This window comes from Calypte anna, chromosome 3 (assembly GCF_003957555.1).
Source record: "Calypte anna isolate BGI_N300 chromosome 3, bCalAnn1_v1.p, whole genome shotgun sequence".
NCBI lineage: Eukaryota > Metazoa > Chordata > Aves > Apodiformes > Trochilidae > Calypte > Calypte anna.
The window spans coordinates 14,021,810-14,041,017 of record NC_044246.1 but is presented as its reverse complement, the minus strand read 5'-3'; the positions used below and the strand labels follow the sequence as shown (position 1 = coordinate 14,041,017).

General features: G+C 49.0%; 1 protein-coding gene across 1 annotated transcript; it reads left to right on the top strand.

Moving 5' to 3' along the window:
- Positions 1-831: 831 nt before the first annotated feature.
- Positions 832-18,476, top strand: AARS2 (alanyl-tRNA synthetase 2, mitochondrial). Its single transcript, XM_008495611.2, has 22 exons — positions 832-1,069; positions 1,300-1,488; positions 2,144-2,289; positions 3,058-3,252; positions 3,771-3,915; positions 4,417-4,562; positions 4,868-4,976; positions 5,587-5,625; positions 6,354-6,465; positions 6,998-7,125; positions 8,022-8,172; positions 9,887-10,056; positions 11,053-11,166; positions 11,572-11,712; positions 12,267-12,404; positions 12,806-12,915; positions 14,149-14,257; positions 15,719-15,841; positions 16,273-16,383; positions 17,208-17,291; positions 17,415-17,525; positions 17,925-18,476. The coding sequence occupies exons 1-22, from the start codon at positions 839-841 to the stop codon at positions 18,087-18,089; spliced, it is 2,967 nt and encodes a 988-aa protein (XP_008493833.1). The 5' UTR covers positions 832-838; the 3' UTR covers positions 18,090-18,476.
- Positions 18,477-19,208: the final 732 nt, after the last annotated feature.

The window sequence follows — 19,208 nt, the reverse complement described above, 5'->3', positions numbered from 1 at the left end:
CGGCCGCGCGTACCGCCTACAGCCCGGCGAATCGAGCGCAGAGCGACGCAGAAGGTCGCGCATGCGCCCTGGAAAGCGGCTGGTGCGGAGTTGGCCTTAGCTCCCGTAAGGGGGTGTGCGGTACCTCCGCGGAGAGGAGGTGTTCGCTTTAATGTCCGGTTCTGCGCAGAAAGGAGAGCAGGGTGCTGTTGCACAAAGCAAGCTCAGTTTCCCGAAACGCCAGTGGTGCTTTTGTACCCTCAATGAAAGAAGTTTTGTACCAATGAAAGAAGTTGCATCTCATCAAGTCACCGCCCTGTATCATTCCCAGCCGTGAGAGGTTAACGGGCTCCTCGCTTCCAGGGAAAGTGGCGATGCTCGGACATTCCCCTAAGCATGCCCTGAGTGCAGGGGGCTCTTTTGTTAGTGAGGGTCACTCCAGCCTACAAGTGCTTTAGTGTACTAATAGCTCATCACTGTATTAGTGGCATATTAGTGCACTGAGTCCCAGAGCTGAATGAAGGCTGTAACCCAGATAAGCTGCGGGGAGCGCTCTCCCATCCCCTTCATGTCTTGCAGGTGTCCCGCAGGCCGGTCTCAAGGACGGGCTGCTGACTACTTGGGATGTGTTTCTCTCGAACCGGAATCTGTTTTTTACTGTTACGTGAGCCCTATTTTTATTCAGCGTGACTCTTTTATGTGATTCCCCTACCCCCAATACGATCTTCCCATAAAGTCTTCCTTATTTCATTTAACTGTCTAACACGGTCCTCAGCCGCCCGCACTTCTCCGCTCCCCCGTCGGCCCCTCCTCTCCACCCCGTCCGGATCCGCCGCTCTGCCTTCCGCCTTTGCCCACCATGGCGGCGGCTGCTGCCGGGCGGCTGCGGCGGCGGCTGCTGCTGGCGGTGCCGATGCGCTGGGGCTGCAGCCCCCGCCGAGGGGGTTCCTCCGGGCCGCCGGCCGGGCAGGTCCGCGCCGCTTTCCTCCGCTTCTTCCAGGAGCGCCACGGCCACTGCCGCCTGCCCTCGGCCCCTGTGCGGCCCCGCGGCGACCCCCGCCTCCTCTTCGTCAATGCCGGCATGAACCAGGTGCTCGCCTCGTCGGCCCCGGGCTCCGTCTCTCCCCGCCTGCGGTGCCCCCGCAGCTCCCCTCGGTCAGCTCCCCGGGCCCGTCTCGTGGTACCCCCTTCACGGGGGTCTCCGGTGGCGGGACAGGCTCCCGGGGGATCGCCGAACCACCGCTCTCCCGCTCGCCTCTCCTGGCGCCGGGGCTGTGCTGCAGGAGCCCATAGCGGTTGTCTCTCTGCCTTGGTTTCCAGTTCAAGCCCATTTTCCTGGGCACGGTGCACCCCCGGAGCGAGCTGGCGCAGCACCGGCGGGTGGTGAACAGCCAGAAGTGTGTGCGGGCAGGGGGGAAGCACAACGACCTGGAGGACGTGGGCCGGGACACTTACCATCACACCTTCTTCGAGATGCTGGGGAACTGGTCCTTTGGGGATTACTTTAAGGTGAGGTGACAGGAACAAACCCTTTCCAGGGAGAAATGCCTACCCTTATTTCAGAGCTGTCATAGGACTGCCTGCAGAAGGCATTTTGGTAAGCTCCAAATTAATTCTTGGGAGCTCTGTGACCTGGAGCAGTGGTAGTCAGCCGGTGTGCTGCAGCTCTAGGTGTGCCCTGCAGACTGGCAAAGCACTCAGTGTTTCCAAGCAGTGAGCAATGCCTACAAATCAAAGTTGTCAGCATGAATCCCAGTGCTGACTATTCAGTACAGTGAAAAGAAGTTCCTAGTTCAGTTCATGCTTGTTAATAGAAAGTTTATAAGGGAAGAAGGATAAAAGATGCTAGTTTTATTGCTAGTGACTACAGATTTTTTTGTTGGAAAGAAAATAATCGATGTAACTGCCGGTTAGCACATGGGTGTAGACCATGCTGTGACCCTGAAGCTCTCCCAGCAATTTAGGAATGTCAGTTTTCCACAGGCAGCAGTGAGCTGACTTGCTCACCTGGTTCTCTTCCCACTCTTTGCAAAACACCTTTAAACTGGAAAGGGAGAGAGCATGTGAAATGAACTTTGGTGTTTGACTCCCATTCTACACAGCCTTCCCGCATCACTGTGCATCCTGGATGACTGTGCTTCATTTATATTCCCTGCTTGCTCAGGAGGAGGCTTGTAGCATGGCCTGGGAGCTCTTGACAGAGGTCTACAAGATCCCCAGAGATCGTCTCTACGTCACCTATTTTGGTGGAGATTCCTCGCTGGGGCTGAGCGCAGATGAGGAGTGCAGGGACATATGGCTGCGCCTGGGGTAAGTGTGTTAGAGAAGAGGTTCTGCTGGTGCTGGTGTATGAGTCTTCATAGTCCCCCATTTGCTTTTTAATTGATGTGAATCTGTTGTAGGGGCTGAAAGCTGGGTTTTTAACTTTTTTTTCCCTGGTTTGTTTGGGCTATTAAGATCAGCCAGGCCTGAGAGCTTTGGGGCACTTAACTTTAAGCTGTTTCTCAGATGTTATCTAGGGGGCTGTGTACCTAGGGCTGGCTGGTCTGGGTGAATTGTGTGAAGGATTTCTCATCCTTTGCTTCCTCTCCATCACGAGGTTTCTCTCCTAAAATCTAGCAATGATTGCTTCAGTGTGAGGATAAAGCCATCGCAGAGAGCACTGCTGTGCTTTAGGAGCTTGTTTCAGGCTGTGTGAGGGCTTTGTAGCCAAGGCAGCCATTCTGTGACACTGTTGCTCTTCAGCCTTGGCCATTGTAAACAGGTCTTAGTTCTGCTGGAATTCCCTCCAAGATGCAAGGTGGCTTCACAGACCCAGTGGAGAGCTTGTATCCATCAGCAGGACCCAGACTGAGCCTGCCAGATATTCTGGGCAGTGAGTAGGATCCTGTCTGGCTTGGCCCAGTTTGTTTCTGCTGTGGAGAGCAATTCTGTGTGACCAGAAGCAGTGCTAATGTGTTCACTTACTGAGTTTGTAGTGGTCAGAAATGTTTCTTCCCTTCCAACTTTTCCTATTCTTTAGGCTACTCTGTGCTTTGTCTGCTTCCCCAGCGCTGCCACCTCTGTTTTCCTTTCCAGAGTGCCTGCCAGTCATGTGCTTCCTTTTCCACTGAAGGACAACTTCTGGGAGATGGGGGACACTGGTCCTTGTGGTCCCTGCACAGAGATCCACTATGACCATGTGGGTGGTGGCAGAAATGCTGCAGCACTGGTGAACCAGGGCAGCCCCGATGTCGTGGAGATCTGGAACCTGGTCTTCATGCAGTACAGCAGGTACCGGGCATCTGGTCTGAAATCATGAGCATTTCCCTCTTGTCTGACTCCAAAACTGTGTGAGTATACTCTGAGACATCTCACTGCTTTCCAGGAGGTGGCAGTGCAGGAGCAAGAGGAAAGCCGTGGAGCTCTTGGTCCCTTTTGTTGTATTTGTCCTGTCCTTCTTCAAACTTTGCTGCCTCTTCTCCCTCACAGCTGTATCCCAGAGATCTCTTGAGATCTGTAGCAGCCCAGAGCAACCTGCAGAAGGAAGAGAGGAGTAGGCCTCAGGTCCCTGTTCTAGGCTGGCCTTTTTTCCTGTGTTACAAGCTGCTCTATCTGATAGTCAGATCTTGGCTGCCTGACAGTGCTGGGGCAGCGTGCTGTTACTCTTGTCCCTGAACTTCCTTTTGTTGGGTCACCTGCTGTTTCCATCTCCTGTCACTGTCTCATTCTCTTTCACTCGCCTGCTTCCTTTCCCCCTGAGCTGACTCTTGTTTCTCTTTTGCCTTTTATTTTTCCTGTCTGGCTGACAGAGAGGTGGAGGGGAATCTGCGTCCCTTGCCACAGCACCACGTGGATACAGGAATGGGCCTGGAAAGGCTGGTGACAGTTCTGCAGAACAAGCGTTCCAACTACGACACAGATCTCTTCACTCCCATCTTGGATGCCATTCACAAGGTGACAGAGCCTCTGCTCAGAGTCACAGCTAAGCCAAAGCTCCTTGAGCACAGACTGCTTGCCTGGTACCAAAGTACAGCCTTCTTTATGTGTGTTACTTAGTGGTATTTTGAGACAGGCACAGACTGCTTGTCTGATACCAAAGTACAGCCTTCTTTACGTGTGTTACTTAGTGGTGTTTTGAGACAGGAGGTATGTCCAGCCAGGTCCAGAGCAGCATTGTAGGGAAACTGGGGAGAAATCCAGGTTGGTTATCTGCTGGGTTGTGGGCACTGTTGATCCATTTTTTCCAGTTTCTTAAAATCCTCAATGCCAGAGCGTTGGCTGACCTGTCTTAAGTACAGAAGTCTTGGTCTGTAATGGTCTAGAAAGATTTAATAGATACATCTTAGATGCACAAGGTTTGGAGGTAGTTGAGAAGCATGCTATCAGTGTAGCTGCCCACCTCTTGTACTGAATCCATTAACTTCTGCTCATCTATCTGCTCACTTTCTCTTTCAGGGCTGCAGGGTGCCCAAATACCAAGGTTTGGTGGGGGATGCTGATGTTGGGCGTGTGAACATGGCTTACCGTGTGGTGGCAGATCATGTGCGCACCTTGTGCGTGTGCATCACTGATGGCATCTACCCAGGCTTCTCTGGAGCAGAGTAAGGACATCAGGAAAATGGCATGGGGTGGACAGAGTTAGGTCTGGAAAAGAATATGGACAGCTGGGGGGGACATTCTGGTGTAGGCCCAAGAAAAGGAATACATAACCTTTTGGGAAGGAGAAAGATGGGAACCTGAAAGAGGTTCTGGTATGCAGGCTCATCCTTGGATGGGTGTGGAGTGTAGGGAGCAGTTGCCCTGTGTTGATAAATCAGGCCAGAGGAGCTGTGCTGGGGGGTGTGCTGGATGCTAGAGCTGTGAAGGAGGCTCACAAGGCTGCCTGGGGAATCTGCTCTGTTTTCAGACTGGTGCTGCGTCGGATCCTGCGCAGGGCTGTCCGCTTTTGTTCTGAAGTCCTTCATGCACCACCTGGGCTCCTGGCCTCCCTGGTGCCCACTGTAGTGGAAGTACTGGTGAGTTGAAAGCTGCTGCCTTGGGAGAAAATGTTTCACACGTGTCCTATTCAGCCCTGTGTCCCTTTCTGGTACACTGTCTGGAGACAGTCTTGGATGTGAAGGAGCTCCAGGAGGATGTATCTGATGCTGTGCATCAGAGCAGTAAAAATTTCTTGTCTCTTGATCGTTTTTGTTGGGTGGGAGGGGGCCTAGTGTGACCAGCAGAGAGTGTAAGTGCTCATCGTTGTTTGCTGAGGACATCCATTGTTGTTTGCTGAGGGCTTCCAACCTGCTGTATCTGGTTGAAGCCACCTTAAATTGGTCCCTGTGAGTAGTAACAGCATACTAAAAGACAATGCTTTCTTCCTTTCTTCCTGTTATGAACTCATGTGTTTGCCAAGAGATGTTGTGTAGGGGAGAGCGGAGGTGGGTCGCATGAAGATAGCAAGGAGATGGCAGCTGTAAGGCCATGTGTGACTTTTCCCTGTGCTGCTGTCCCTGGACCTGAGCACAGGGCCTCCCTTCACACTCACCTGCCTGAGAAACCTCTATAGTTCTTACAGCATGCTGGGAGATCCCTTAAGAAAGACACTGAATATGTTGTCAGTAACTGAGACTTATTCCACAGGGAGATGCCTATCCAGAGCTGACGAAGAATAAAGACCAGGTGAGCAATGTGGAATCCCCTGGAGAGAAACCCCATGTCTCATTTTTGTGAGGCACTGCTCTTGGGCAGAAGTCAGCCTTTCCCTGGGACTCTAGTTGGAGGAGTTTGCATGGCCTCCTCCGTAACCACGTTCTCATGAGTGGGCTGAGATGGGTTGGGAACAAGTTTGTATCTGGCACAAGAAGTATTTGTGGCAGATTTCCTTGTGGGAGTTCTACTAAATCCGTACCAGGGACTGCTTGTCCTGGTATAAGGCAGCTGTTATTCTAAAAAAGCTATGGTACCTCTTTTGTTAAGTGCAAGTACAGCCTGTCCTAGCCTGGGTACCCTTTGTCCGAAGTGGATTGGTGGTTTAAGGCTAGTCCTGGCTTGCTTCTGCTGACAGCAAACTGTGACAAGCAATTTCTCTGGCTGTTCCAACCATGCACTTTTAATTTGGTCACAGACACAAATGTCTGACAGGGAGCATTTGTCAGCCTCCAGCCTTCCCCAGGTGGTTGGTCAGTATTGCCTTGACAGTAGTGGTGGTAGGACACACGGTGACTTTGGCCCTGTTCAGTAACAAGTCTGAGCCATGTTGTGATGGGTAATTATGGAACAAAAAGTCTTTTTCACATAGACACGATTCCCATGTTAGATGTTTGATTTGCTTTGAGCTGACTAGCAGTGCTGAGCTGAACTGGGGAACTCCCTGAGGTGTTATGGCTAACCTTCTGATCTTTGTGCAGATCATGGATGTTATCAATGAGAATGAGGCTGCTTTTCTGTCCTCCCTTGAGCGTGGGAGGAACATCATTGAGAGGACAGTGCAGCAGATGGAGCCTTCCACAAAGTTCCCTGGTGAGTCTCCCTCCTCTGACAAGCTGCTCTTAAAGATGGTCCTCACCAGCAGGAAGCTTTGCAGTCAACAATGGTGGATGTCTGCCTCCCCTGTGTGTTTTCAGTGACCTTCTAGCCCTGGGCAGAGGAGCAGATGTTGCTCCTTTCTCTAGATTGCAATTGTTTTTAAGTAGTCTGTTTTCACAACAAACTAGGCACAGGAAATCTAGAAACATTCCATTGCTGCTTTATTGACTGATTAACTAGGTCCTTACAAGACACAGCTGAAAGAAGGCACTCAGGATACAACCAGCACATCTGCCTTTCTAAATGTGATACACTGAATTTTTTCAGGGATGGGGCTGTGGGTTATCATAAATACTCAGTCCCATGCAGGAGAGGAACTGCATGGCTTGTCTTTCCTTCCCTGCTGCACACAACACAGGTGAAGCCAGTTACCTAGGCACACACTAGGCTGTCCATGTGAGCAAATCTTGAGATGCCTTTGCTTTCTGTGTTCACAGTGTTCATATCATTCTGTTTTTTAATACAGCTGAAGTAGCCTGGTCTCTCTATGCAAATCTGGGGTTCCCTTTGGATCTGATTGACTTAATGCTTGAAGAAAAGGGAATCAGCTTGGATTCAGCTGCTTTTACTGAACTTGCACTGGGAGATGCAAAGGTAAGACAGAGGCTCACCTTGTCAGAATAATTCAGAGCTTTCCCTCTCTTCCATGAGCATGGAGAACAGAATTCCTTTCACTGAGGTTGAGGCTCTTCAGATGCACCATAGTGCCTTTTCCCTGAAAAGGAAGGCAGTCTGAAGCAGTATTGGGGTCATAATGACTTTGCTTGTAGGTCTGGGGCTGAGAAGTATTTCATGGTGGTTCTCTTCAGGTCGGTAGAAGTGTTTTACGCTGTTTTGTGAGGGTATTTTACGCTGTTTTACACTGTTTGTTGCTGAAGTGAAGGTTACAGAATTACATAGCAAGCTGTTCCAGGAGGGCTGTGTTACCTGTTGCTTATCATCAATGTTTTCAAATATGTAAGGGGTGAGTGTCAGGGAGATGGAGTTAGGCTCTTCTCAGTAGTGACCAGTGATAGGACAAGGGGTAATGGGTGTAAATTGGAGCATAGGAGGTTCAAGTTGAATATTCAAAAAAATTTTTTTACTGTAAGGGTGACAGAGCCCTGGAACAGGCTGCCCAGGGAGGTTGTGGAGTCTCCTTCACTGGAGACATTCAAAACCCGTCTGGACACGTTCCTATGTGATGTACTCTAGGTGGCCCTGCTCTGGCAGGGGGGGTTGGACTAGATGATCTTTCGAGGTCCCTTCCAACCCCTAGGATTCTGTGATTCTGTGATTCTGTTATGGCCTGCCTCAAGGCTAGCACAGGGTGGTGCTGAGAGCTTGTGACTTTGGAGGAATGGGATTGGTTTAGCAGTAGCCTTCATCAGCCTGGATCTAAACAAGGCTTTTCCAGGAAAGTGGATGAAGTTCCTGGCCTTCCTGCTCCAGTTACTGGTTTGAGTGTCCCCATGTATCTCCCATCTGACTGTGCCTTTACTCTCCTGTAGCAAAAGGCTGGTGGCCCACAGGCAGGACAGCTGGAGGACACAAACATGTGCCTTGATGTGCACTCCCTGGCTCACCTGCAGAGCAGCTACGTGCCTACTACTGATGATTCCCCAAAGTATGCCTACACACTTGGGCAGCATGGGCAGTATGGTAAGTGGCCAGGTCCTGTCCATAAACACCCTCACAAAACTGCTCTTGCTGTCTAACCTCAGGCATACAGAACGTGTAGGTTGTGGTTCAAACCTGTCCATCTTGCTGCTGTATCTTTTCCTCTGTACCTCATCCCAAAGTAGCTGCCTTTCTTATTGCTGTTGGTATGTCCCCAGGAAGGCTCTGTCTGGGCTGATGACAAGTCTGTGAGCTCTAGGTTTATATTAGTGTGCAGTGATAAAGCAGGGACTGTTGATTTCTGCTAGAGATGCCTTTGTCCTCAAGATTAGTCTTCTGGATGTGTGTGGGTGACAGGGGAAGTGATACGAAGGGCTTAGGTAGCCGTCTGAAACTGTGCATTTGCGCTTTCTTTGGCAGACCACTAGGTGCCAGTGCAGGCTTTATATTAGGTAGGGTAACTGGGGTTGCCGATGCTCCAGGGACAGCATAAAGCCAAGCCACGGAGAGTAAGAGGTGATGTAGCTGTCTCAAACAATTAGAGGTAGCCGGGTACAGCCAAGCTCCCTCTTACCTAGTTTGCTGGTTGCAACCCACACCAAGTAGAAAGTGAGGTAATTCAATCTATATATACTATGGCAATAATACAATGAAAGAAAAAAGCCCAGCTGTGGTGTCACTGGCTGAAATTTCCAAGCTAGCACTGCCCCACCTTGTCAGTTTTTGAATCATGAAATAATTCAGATTGGAGAGGATGTCTGGATGGTCCAGTCTCTTTATCAAAGGAACAGCTGTTTCACAGTCAGATCAGGTTTCTCAGAGCCTTATCCATTTAAGTTTTCAGTATCTTTAACGGCAGAGATCCTGCAGTCTCTGTGTTCCCTGCTCTTTGTTGCTCTTAGTGTGAAATTTTTTTTCTTTATGTACAACCAGAATTTCCTGTTGTCTCCCAAATGCTAAATAGGGGTGAATAGCTTCTTTGTTTGCCTTGTTGGCTATGTTTGTGCTGATACAACTCAATGTCAGTATTCCTTGCTGCAAGGGCAGCATGTTAGCTTTTGTTCAGCTTGCCCTTGAGGACCCCAAGGTTTCTATCAATCCTTTGTTGCCTTTGGGGCATCCCAGCTTGTCTTGGATAGTCGTTAATGAAGATGTTAAATTATATTGGCCCTAAGTAGCTCTAAGTGCTGTTGGCCACCAAGTAGCTTTACTAGTAAATGAATATCAGGTGAGCATTGAACTATTGATCAATTTCTGTGGGTCCAACTGCCCAGCAAGTTACACACCCTCGTCACTGTCTACCTGTCCTGTCCATATCTCCCAAATTTGGCTTCAGGGAGCTTACAGGAGAGCTTGCTGTATCAAGGAAGGTGGCATCCCTGTCATCCTTTGTCTACCAAGTCTGTCAGCTCTTCATAGAATGTAGGCAGGTTTGCAAAGCTTGCAGTGTAGCAAAATGTGTGTCTGTGGCACATCTTGTTCTATCAGGCTCGAGACAGATGGGCCATCCCTGCTTGCTTATCTGCTACTCAACAGGTCTCTCAGTAGGTAAGTGAGGTGTGACTTAGATCCAAATAACAGATCTTTTGTCCTTTCTGCTAACAGCTGTTCCTCTCCTACCAAGGCAAAGGAAAGTGACAGCTTTCTGTATAGGTTGGGTATTGGCAGGATTGGCATAGGGAAGTGACCTCTTCTTTCCTGTTGCAGTGTGACAAGATTGTACACACTAATTGCTTCCATCCTCTTCCTCTGACAGAGTTCAGCCCGTGCCAGGCCACTGTCCTGATGCTGTACAGAGATCAGTCTCTCCAGAAGGAGGTTGGGGCAGGGCAACGCTGTGGTGTCATCTTGGACAGGACTAACTTCTATGCAGAGCAAGGTGGGCAAGACTCTGACCAAGGCTACATGATACGTTTAGGACAGCAGGTAAGACCCTTTGCTGCCTGAACCCAAGGCTGCCATGGGTACAGAGGCCAGGCAGAATTCTCAAGTGGTGGGCTGTTTTACTGTGTTAATTTGTCAGCTGCTGACTCTTGTCAGTTCCCTTGGCTTTGCATCGGGGTTGGTGGGGTGAGAGAGAAGCAGCAGTAATTTCAGAGGTGTACTTGCTGCTCTGGTTGTATCTCAGCCCTTTACCATTATTCTTGCTGGGGAAGGCTGTAGAGTCTTCTTGGGCCTCCCTTCATTGTGCTGCACTCTTGCCAGCCGGGGCTGCAATGCAGAGGGAAAGCAATCAATAATCACAGTCTGTGAGCTGAGTAATTTGTCTCTGGCCAGTCATGGATGACTGCAAGCAGCCTAAGACCCAGTGCAAAAATTCTTTTCCTTCCCAAAAGCATCAGGGAGGACCTCTACTTCTGCAGGATATTCGTTCAGCCTTGACAGAGGAAGAGCTTTGACCCTCTCTTGGGAACTTACAGGAGTTGGAGCCTTTTCTCCTTCCTATGCTCCAGCTCTTGAGAATCACCCCTGGGCACTGATTCTGCCTTTTTAGCCTTGCAGAATGTGATAGTGCCTTGCTCAACACTTCTCCTCAAGATGAAGTGAGGATCAAGTTTCTGTTGCCAACCCAGTGAGGCAGAAATGGCACCTTGGATACCTGAGATAGGTACCTTGGCAAATTCTGTCCCTTTTCTCATGGACAAACATCTTTGTTCGGAAAATTCATCAGCATGGGTGGTGTTACTGCCCCGTCATTGCAAGCCAGCAGCCTCAACATGTTGTGCAGTGAATGGATGCAGAGAAGGTCTAAGGCACTGTGGCTTCATTGGCAGTAAGCTTCCTTCAGCTTTTCCCACCCCATCCCTATCTTTTAGGGATCAGTGTAGGTTGTGTTTCGCTGTTGGATCAGGTGTGCGCCTTGCACAGGTATTTAGATTGTGTTCCCTGTGTTCTAACTCATCTTTCTGTCTCTTTGCTCAGGATGTTCTCTTCCCTGTAGAGTCAGTTCATCTCTCGGGTGGTTACGTGATCCATGAGGTCATTGCTGTAGAAACCCTGCGCGCTGGGGACCAAGTGCAGCTCTGTGTGGACGAGGTGATAACTTAGTGCTCTTAACTTTTTCCCAGCCTTGTTCTGAGAGTCTTGTGATGTCCTGAGTAACCTGGGCACAGCTGAGCCTTGTCCCTGGTATTCCTGAAACTGGTTTTCATTGCTATGTGCAGTGGGTAGGAGACCTCACAAGTGACTAATACTGTATGAGCCATTGGTCTGTCCAAAAGTACCCACTTTACCTTTTGCTGTTTTACAGAGGTGGTCCCATGGGAAAAGAAGTTAGATCTGTCCTGTGACATAAATTGACCTCACAGCTGTATTACCCATTGTTTTCCCCCTATCTTCTCACATCCCTTCACACCCACCCCTTATCTTTGCATGCCATCCCCTGCTCTGCTGAACTGTGTGGAGAACCAGAACTCCCTGCCAACTTGTCTCTGCTTTCAGGCCCAGCGACTGGCCTGCATGACAAACCACACTGCTACCCACATGCTGAACTTTGCACTCCGCCAAGTCCTGGGTGACCACACAGAGCAACGAGGATCCCACGTGACAGCAGAGCAGCTGCGCTTCGACTTCGATACCAAGGTGACTCTGGACTTCAGTTTTCTTATTCTCAGCAGTCCCAATGTCTCAGTACTGGCCTTCTCTCCAGCGATTTTCTTCTTTTCATCATAATCACTCCTTCAGAGATGGGAGGGGATCTCATCTCCTCTGAGGGGATGAATGGGTGTCATAAGGGAAAGGACTTAGCAAGGTCAGTAGTTATGGGACTGACCTGAGTAGTGTAAATGGGTCTTTTGAGAGATTAACCAGCTTGACTGTAGCATGTACCTGGTGTCTGGTCATCCAGGTGAGAGGGCTTGGGAGCTGTAAGCTGTTAGGTCAGGCTGAGCTCTGGTAACCTGTCACTCATTTCAGCATGTCTCTTGAAGCGTTTGCTGGATGCTTTGTGATCCCTCATGGGAGGAGGAAGTGGAAGTGTCGTGATATTCACAGTTCCCTTTTACAAGTAGGGAAGATGAGATGCAGGGCAAGAGTGGTTGTCCCAGCTGAGTGACCTGGGGGCCCTGCCCCAATTCTCCCTTTGTTTTGTACGTTTCAGGAGACTTCTCCTGAAGGTGGCTGGTTTACTTCCACAGGGTCCTGTGACTGTGGAGCAACTGCAGCAAGTGGAGCAAGTGGTCCAGGATGTGATCAAGCGAAATGTGGCTGTGCATATGGCTGAGGTCCCCCTCAAGCTGGCCAGAAGAGTTCAGGGACTCCGTGCAGTGGATGAGGTATGACAGGATGGCAGTGCACATCTTCATGGGCATTCTCGTTGAGCAGGAATCATCTGGATCACAAGAGATGCTTACACAACAGGCTTCTGCAAGGGAACTGACTCCCAAAACTTGGGAAAGCAAACAGGACAGAGCTGAGATCTCAGGAGTACTGTGTTGTAAAAACATGGAGACTGGTGATGTGCAGGCTTTCTGCTCATTTCTTTGAACCAAAATCTTATAGTGTCACATGATTTTTTCTTTCTCTGATAGTGGGGGAGAACCAGTGCTACCCCTGACTCTGGGACTACTCTAAAATAGGGAAGAAATGGGGCAGACACCTGAATTCATGTAGTTACATTTGTAAGTGCCCTGGAGGACCATATTGTTAGCTGCTGAATCGCTGTCTCCTCTGTCAGGAGTATCCAGATCCAGTGAGGATAGTGTCCCTGGGGGTCCCTGTGGAGAGTGTGCTGACCCGTGACTCTGAGGCTGCATTGCAGACCTCTGTGGAGCTCTGCTGTGGGACGTAAGTGACTTTTACTTGGAGTCAGAAGGCGTTTCTGTGGACACTGGTGGCTGAGGTGGAGACATTCTTGCAAGCTCCACTCCCTGTCCTTGTGCAACTTAATTTACTCATCGGAAAGATCTTGAAAGGACGGGATGGGCTGGTCATGAAGCTTTGGAAGTCCCAGGCTTGGAAAACTTTAGTGACATGCTGGGCATTTTTGCCTTGCTTCGTAGTCTGAAACCAACCTGGAAGCGCAAGGGAACGTGAGAAAGTGGAACGTGAGAAAGGGTTGTGTGGCCTGTCACACCAGAGTTACAGCTTTGGCTTTGGGTTTGCAGGAGAGCTGGGGACCCAGCAGGGGACTCTGAGGTGGCTGTGAGATCCTGAGACATCTCTGATTATTTAAATTAATTATCTTTACCCTCTTCTGCTTTTAGAAGTAATAAGAGTCTGAGAAGAGTTAATCAATCTTAGTACAATACTGCCACAAAGAAACCCAGGAACAAATTGGCCTCTGAGCAGATACAGCTGAAAATGAGCAAGTTTCTAGTAATGAGCTCATTTTTGTGGGAGCAATGGGACAAGAAATTGCATGGGAGTGGAGATGATCAGTTCTTGTGAAGCTGTGTGAAATGATTGCGTGTGTTAACAGAAGCCAAGACAGTAGTTTTTTTCATACCCAGTGTTGAATACACAGGGAGGAAAGGGGAGGTTGTCAGGGCCTGCACAACTACCCTGTGACTGGGCAGTCTGTGAGCTGGCCTGAGAAGATAGTGGGGGACTTCGAGAGAAAAAATTACTTTCTACAGGTTTAGTAACAGTTGAGTAGAAGAGAAAAATCCCAATTCATCCCACTGCTAAAGGAAAAGGAAAAGTAAACAGAAAAGGGAAAAGAGAAAAGGAAAGGGAAAAGGTGGAAGGGAAAGGAAAAGGAAACAGGAAAGGGGGAAAGGACAAAGGAAAGGGAAAAGGAGAAAGGAAAGGGAAAGGAAAGGAGAACTTATCTGTTGCATGCCATTTGACAGCTACCTGCTGGGCAGGTAGCATAGAGGTTCTTTTGGAGCAGCCTCAACTCTGCTGTCTTTTGTCTGACAGGGTGCCATCAGGATTTTAGGGATGGGAAGGGATTGAAGCTACTGGGACTGGGAAGGGGCTGCTGGACTGGAGACTTGTCTAAAAGGAAAGAAGGCTTCCTGTTTTCTGTTCCCAGAGAGGAGCTTCTTTTCTTTCCTGTTCTCTGCTACTTTGCAGGCACCTGCTACAAACAGGAACTGTGGAAGATCTGACCATCATCAGTGAGCGTCAGCTTGTTAAAGGGATTAGCCGTGTCATTGCAGTGACAGGGGGACAAGCCAGGCAGGTAAGAACAGATAAACTGAAGTTTCTGTTGTGTCAAGGCAGTGTGAGAAGGATCCAGCTTTGCAGGTTCCTGCTTAGGCAACTACCTTCCCTCTACCTTGTCTGGTGTCTCCCTGCTGTGCCTGATTTGGCTTCCACCTCCACCCACAGTCCCACCTCTGCTGCTGTACCTTACTGCTCACATGCACTCCCCCAGTCCTAATCTCCAGTCTCCTTGACCTTCATTCCTTCCCTCAAGCCCCCTTTTCAAAATAAGAACTTTGCAAAAAGTCTCAGGAAGTGAATTTCAGTCCCCAGGTAGATATTGAAAGGTATGATCCTTTGTGCTTTGGTTTCACCTCCTTCCTATCACAGCTGGATTTGCATTTGATGGTTACAGGACTCTGGCCTCATTCTTGCAGCCCTTTTGCTTCATTTTTTCAGTCTTTTTCCTGCTAAACTGTGCTGCTGCCCTGGATGGGTCCATATAAAAAGTAAGCAGCCTACTATTGTGTGGAGATCTCTCTGCCCTCTGAATATCTGGGAGTGTCAGGGGTCTGCAACCTTGCCTGCTTCCTTTAAGGCTGCAGTCAGAGCAAGAATGACTTACTGTCAGTGGGACTATGAAGACTAAAGGCAAAGTTCACCCCTGCAAATCTGTTGCTTTTTGGCTGACTGTCTCTTGTGCATCTGCGTCCCTAGCAAGGCTTTTCTTGGTGCAGAGGAATGAAAAGCTGCAGGGCACATCTGAATGCTTTGCTGGAAGTGCTGACCTGAAGAGCCCCCTGAGAGGAGCTGTGTGCATGTGTTAATCAGGCAAGGAAGTGCCTTGAAATAAGGAAGGTGCCTTGCTAGGCAGAGCAGTCCTTACTGTCCACAGCTTTTCTTTTATACTCTCTTCTGCCTTGGTCTAAAGTCTTTCAGAGCTGTCATGGCCACAGAGATTAGGAAGAGGGGAAAATCTCCAAACTGTATGGATTTTCACTGGTGTAGAAAGCTTGTATTAGCCTTTTTATTAACTGTACTTTGTTATTGGGGAAGGCAAGAGGAAGTATACCAAGACCAGCTGAATTCATCCTCAGCAAATGTGCCTGAACAGCTAATGACTTTTCTTTAGTTTTACTGTTTCTTCTATTTCTTCTGTCATTACTTTCAAGATTACATTTGCTCATGAAAAAAAGAGCACTAAAAAGCAACTGGGGTCCCTAGTTTGTCTTAGTGAAATCCTGGTAATTCGGTATGAAATACTGAGGAAACATAAATGCATGACAGCTTAGTCCCATGGGTGTGACCATCTAGTGTTCATTGCAAATTTAGAGGGGAATGTTCTATTCCAAAGTCTCTTGGGGACAGTTTTTCTTAAAGCCTCTGTCTGTGTCTTCCCACTGGATCCTGTGCTGAACTTCAGTGGCTTTCACACTTTTTTCATCCCCATTCACTTTTCCTGTTCCTTTGTTTGAAGCATTCTCTCCCTGTTCTCTAGGCCCGGGAAGTAGGACAGTGCTTGGCTGTGGAAGTGGACTCCGTCTCCCTACGAATGAAGCAGAGGATCACCTCTATTCCTGAGATGCAGAACCTCTCCAAAGAAGTGGGACAGTTGACCAAAGTAAGGATTACACTTCTCTACAGAAAGAGCCCAGCATGTGCTTTATACACTGGAGGCACGTTACTTCTTCATACCAGGTTTATGTACATGGTTAATAGCAAGGGCATGTTGCTGCCTGCTGGTGCCATTTCAGTCACAAATATTCCAGCCAGGATCTAGTTGCCTCTGTTGCAGATGAGCTGCTGCCAGAGGGAATGGGAGAGAAGACAGTGGTGAGGAGGGTAAAGCAGTGAATAAGGGTTTCCAGCTTTTCCACAGGCTTGAGATACCCAGATGTCAAGAAAGCAACACACCACAGTGTCTGGCTGGCCTGATCACATGGGGTATAGAAGGGTCTAGGAAGAGGTCAGGCTCTAGCCAGACCTCTTGGAGAACAAGCAGTTTATTTCTAGGTACAGCCTAGTGTCCTTACACAGCAACTTGCCTTGCAGATGGTGTGTAACACTGCAATACCCCAGTGGCAAAGAAAAGAACTACAGACTATCCTCAAAGCACTACAGCGAACAGCCAACACGGCCATCAGAAAGCTGGAATTGCAGCAGGTACTGTGGCAGCAGCAGACTCACTTGCAGCCTGCTCATAGCACTGTGTGGTATGCACCAGTGGTGTCTCTGTCTCACTTCACTAGGGTCCCATTAGAGGCAGAAGAAAGCAGGTGCAATTGCACATAATGCAATGTCAGCCCTGTGCTGGGTTGATTTCACTGCCATTAACTAGGGCCATCATTTAAAAGGCAGTGAATGACTGAGCAGACCTTTGGCACCTGCAGAATCCCTGTGTGGATAGAGACTCCCATATTGGCATTTTTGGCAAACACCAGCAGGTGGATAAGGCATCACTTTATTTATCTATGTAGAGGATGAGGTAGCCCTGAAAACAGGCTTTACAAGGTCATGCAATTAAATAGTGGCAGGACACAGCCTTTCTCCCTGCCCTATGGATATTGCTCTGTCTTCCCTCTGCAGTTGTGTCTTGCTAGTTTACATGATGACAGTAGAAGCCCTTATTTGTGACATAGTGATCTTGGCAAGAACTGTTGTTTTTTTAAAGTAGGAACATCTTGCCACAGGAGCCTGCCTGAGGCATTTGGCCATGTGTAGGTCCAGAAGAGAGCCTGGGGACTGAACAGATCACTATCTATTCCATTTTTGAAAGTGGCCCATCTCTGCTTGCTTTTGCTGAAGGATTATACATGTCTTCATGTAGAAATTTCAGTCTGCCAATCACTTCTGCTGACATACATCCCCCTCTCTCCCACAGAGCAGAACTTTGTTTCCCTAGGTGCATATGTTGCATACATATATCCCCATCCAGTCAACCCTGTGCCACCTGTAGCCCCTCAAGTGCTGTGTGTTTCCTCCTCCAGGCTGAAGAGAAGGCACAAAGCCTGCTAACAAAACACAGCAACCAACCTGTCATCATTGATACTGTTCCAGCTGACTCCCTCTCTGTGAGTAATCCATGTTACTTGTTGGCCCAGCTGTACCTCAGGTGCTGCAGACAGTAAGAGGGAGCTGCTGCCTGCCAATTTCCTTTGCTGTAGCCTGACCCCTCTTCTCCCCACCTCTCATAGATCCTAATGAAGGTAGTAAACCACCTGTGTGACAAGTCTCCTGGCACATCAGTCCTGCTGCTCAGCCCTCAGGTTTCTGGTGAGGTGCTCTGTGCCTGTCAGGTGTCCAAGGTAAGAAGAACCCTGAAAGAGACATGGGGAAGCTGCTTGCAAAAAGGGGCTGGATCCCCTGCTCAGCAGGTTTCTGTTGAGATGTTTCCTGGGATTCTGCCCAGGATTGGTGGGATAAGCACAGGGGTAGGACCTGATGTGACCATACCAGGAACAGGTATTCTTTCAGTCTTTGCTGGGCACAGTCATCGCTGGATCCTCTAGGCTGCGTTTGCCCAGGGTTGGGGGTGACACAGCATTAACACATAAGCTCAACTTTTGTGATTCTCTCAGTCATACCTGCCTTGCCTTAGGCAAGGTTAGTGAGGGCCCAGGGTGAGTGAGAACATTATTACTGTTCTTCCTCCAGACTGCATAGTGCTCCACAGTCCCAATCACTGCTCTGTGTCTCTTCCTCAGAATTGCCTCCCCATGTTCTCCGCGGCTGACTGGGCTGTGGCTGTCTGTACACAGATGGAAGGGAAGGCAGGAGGCTCTCCCATCGTTGCTAAGGGCAGTGGAAAGGCCGAAGGCATGCAGGGAGCCCTGACGACTGCACTGGAGTTTGCTCAGAGTAAACTCTGAAATAACTGTGATGCTATGGTGGCAGGACAGCTGCATGCAGCCTAGCTGCAGGCCACCTGGATGTTTGATGCAGAGCACATATTATACTCTGCTGATCTGAAAAGTTCATCTGCTCCTGCACTGGACCTTGATGCGACTACTGCATCAGGGCATCCAGCTTCTGGCCATCAGGGATCAGCAGAGGCCCTGCTCCTGATCCCACTGACAGAAGGACGCTGCCCGTTCTCAGCATGGACATACGGGGATTGGACCTCAGAAAGCAGCAAATCCTGGTTCTTCTGGAACAGTGCAATTCCTGCTACAAGACCAGCACTGCGAGGCTCCATGGGAGCATGGTGAGATGGCATAGTGTTGTCTTACAGCCATTAAATGGTAGAGAGTGTTTGATCCTCTGGTATTTCTTGTTAGCTGCATATTTTGATTATGTTTATTTCATGTTCTATTCTGGCAAAGGGTTGTGTTCTGTCCCTGCCAGCCCCACAAGGCAGCACCTGCTCTTGTAAGCAGTCTCACCCTACTGCAGAACTCAGGACACTTTTTGGGTTAAAAATGCTACTGTAATTTAGAAATGGAAGCAGACTCAGTGTTTTTAGCTTGTGCTTGTTAGACTATGCAACGAGCAGTGCTAAAGCCAATACTCAGTATTGAAGTACTGAGGGAACAAAATCATCCTGGTGTCAACCTCTTTGCTTTGAATGAATGTTCTTTTCTTTGTTTCCTTTTGCCACTCCTTTGTAACCCCTTCCTTCTCATACTACCTCCTGGCTTCTTACTTACCAGCATCTACCTAAAAACTACACTGGATCTGGTGAGCTGTGTGAAGGGAGGCTGTTACTGGGTTGCAGTGTGGAACTCACTGCAGCAGGACACTTGGCATCGAGGTCAGCAGGTCTTCCTCCTAAACTTGCTGCTTTTCACAAGAGCAAGCAGACATAGCAAACCCAACTCATAAAGATATGCCATACTTCAGTGTTAGAGTAATCTCTGTAGCTCTCAACCAGAGCTCCCTTTATTTTAGATACTGTATTGACCTAAATAAAGCAAGATCTTGGGTTTCGCCCTATAAGCAGCAACAGCAGCCTGATGAGGATGAACTTCACCAGCAGGTAGGGTTGCTGG

What these genes read in the sequence shown, in the direction of transcription:
- AARS2 (XM_008495611.2), top strand. Translation starts at nt 839, where the DNA reads ATGGCGGCGGCTGCTGCCGGGCGGCTGCGGCGGCGGCTGCTGCTGGCG. An exon ending in GCCTTCCACAAAGTTCCCTG is followed by an intron (nt 6,466 to 6,997) that starts GTGAGTCTCCCT and finishes TTTTTAATACAG; the next exon opens with CTGAAGTAGCCTGGTCTCTC. An exon ending in TGCAGCTCTGTGTGGACGAG is followed by an intron (nt 11,167 to 11,571) that starts GTGATAACTTAG and finishes CTCTGCTTTCAG; the next exon opens with GCCCAGCGACTGGCCTGCAT.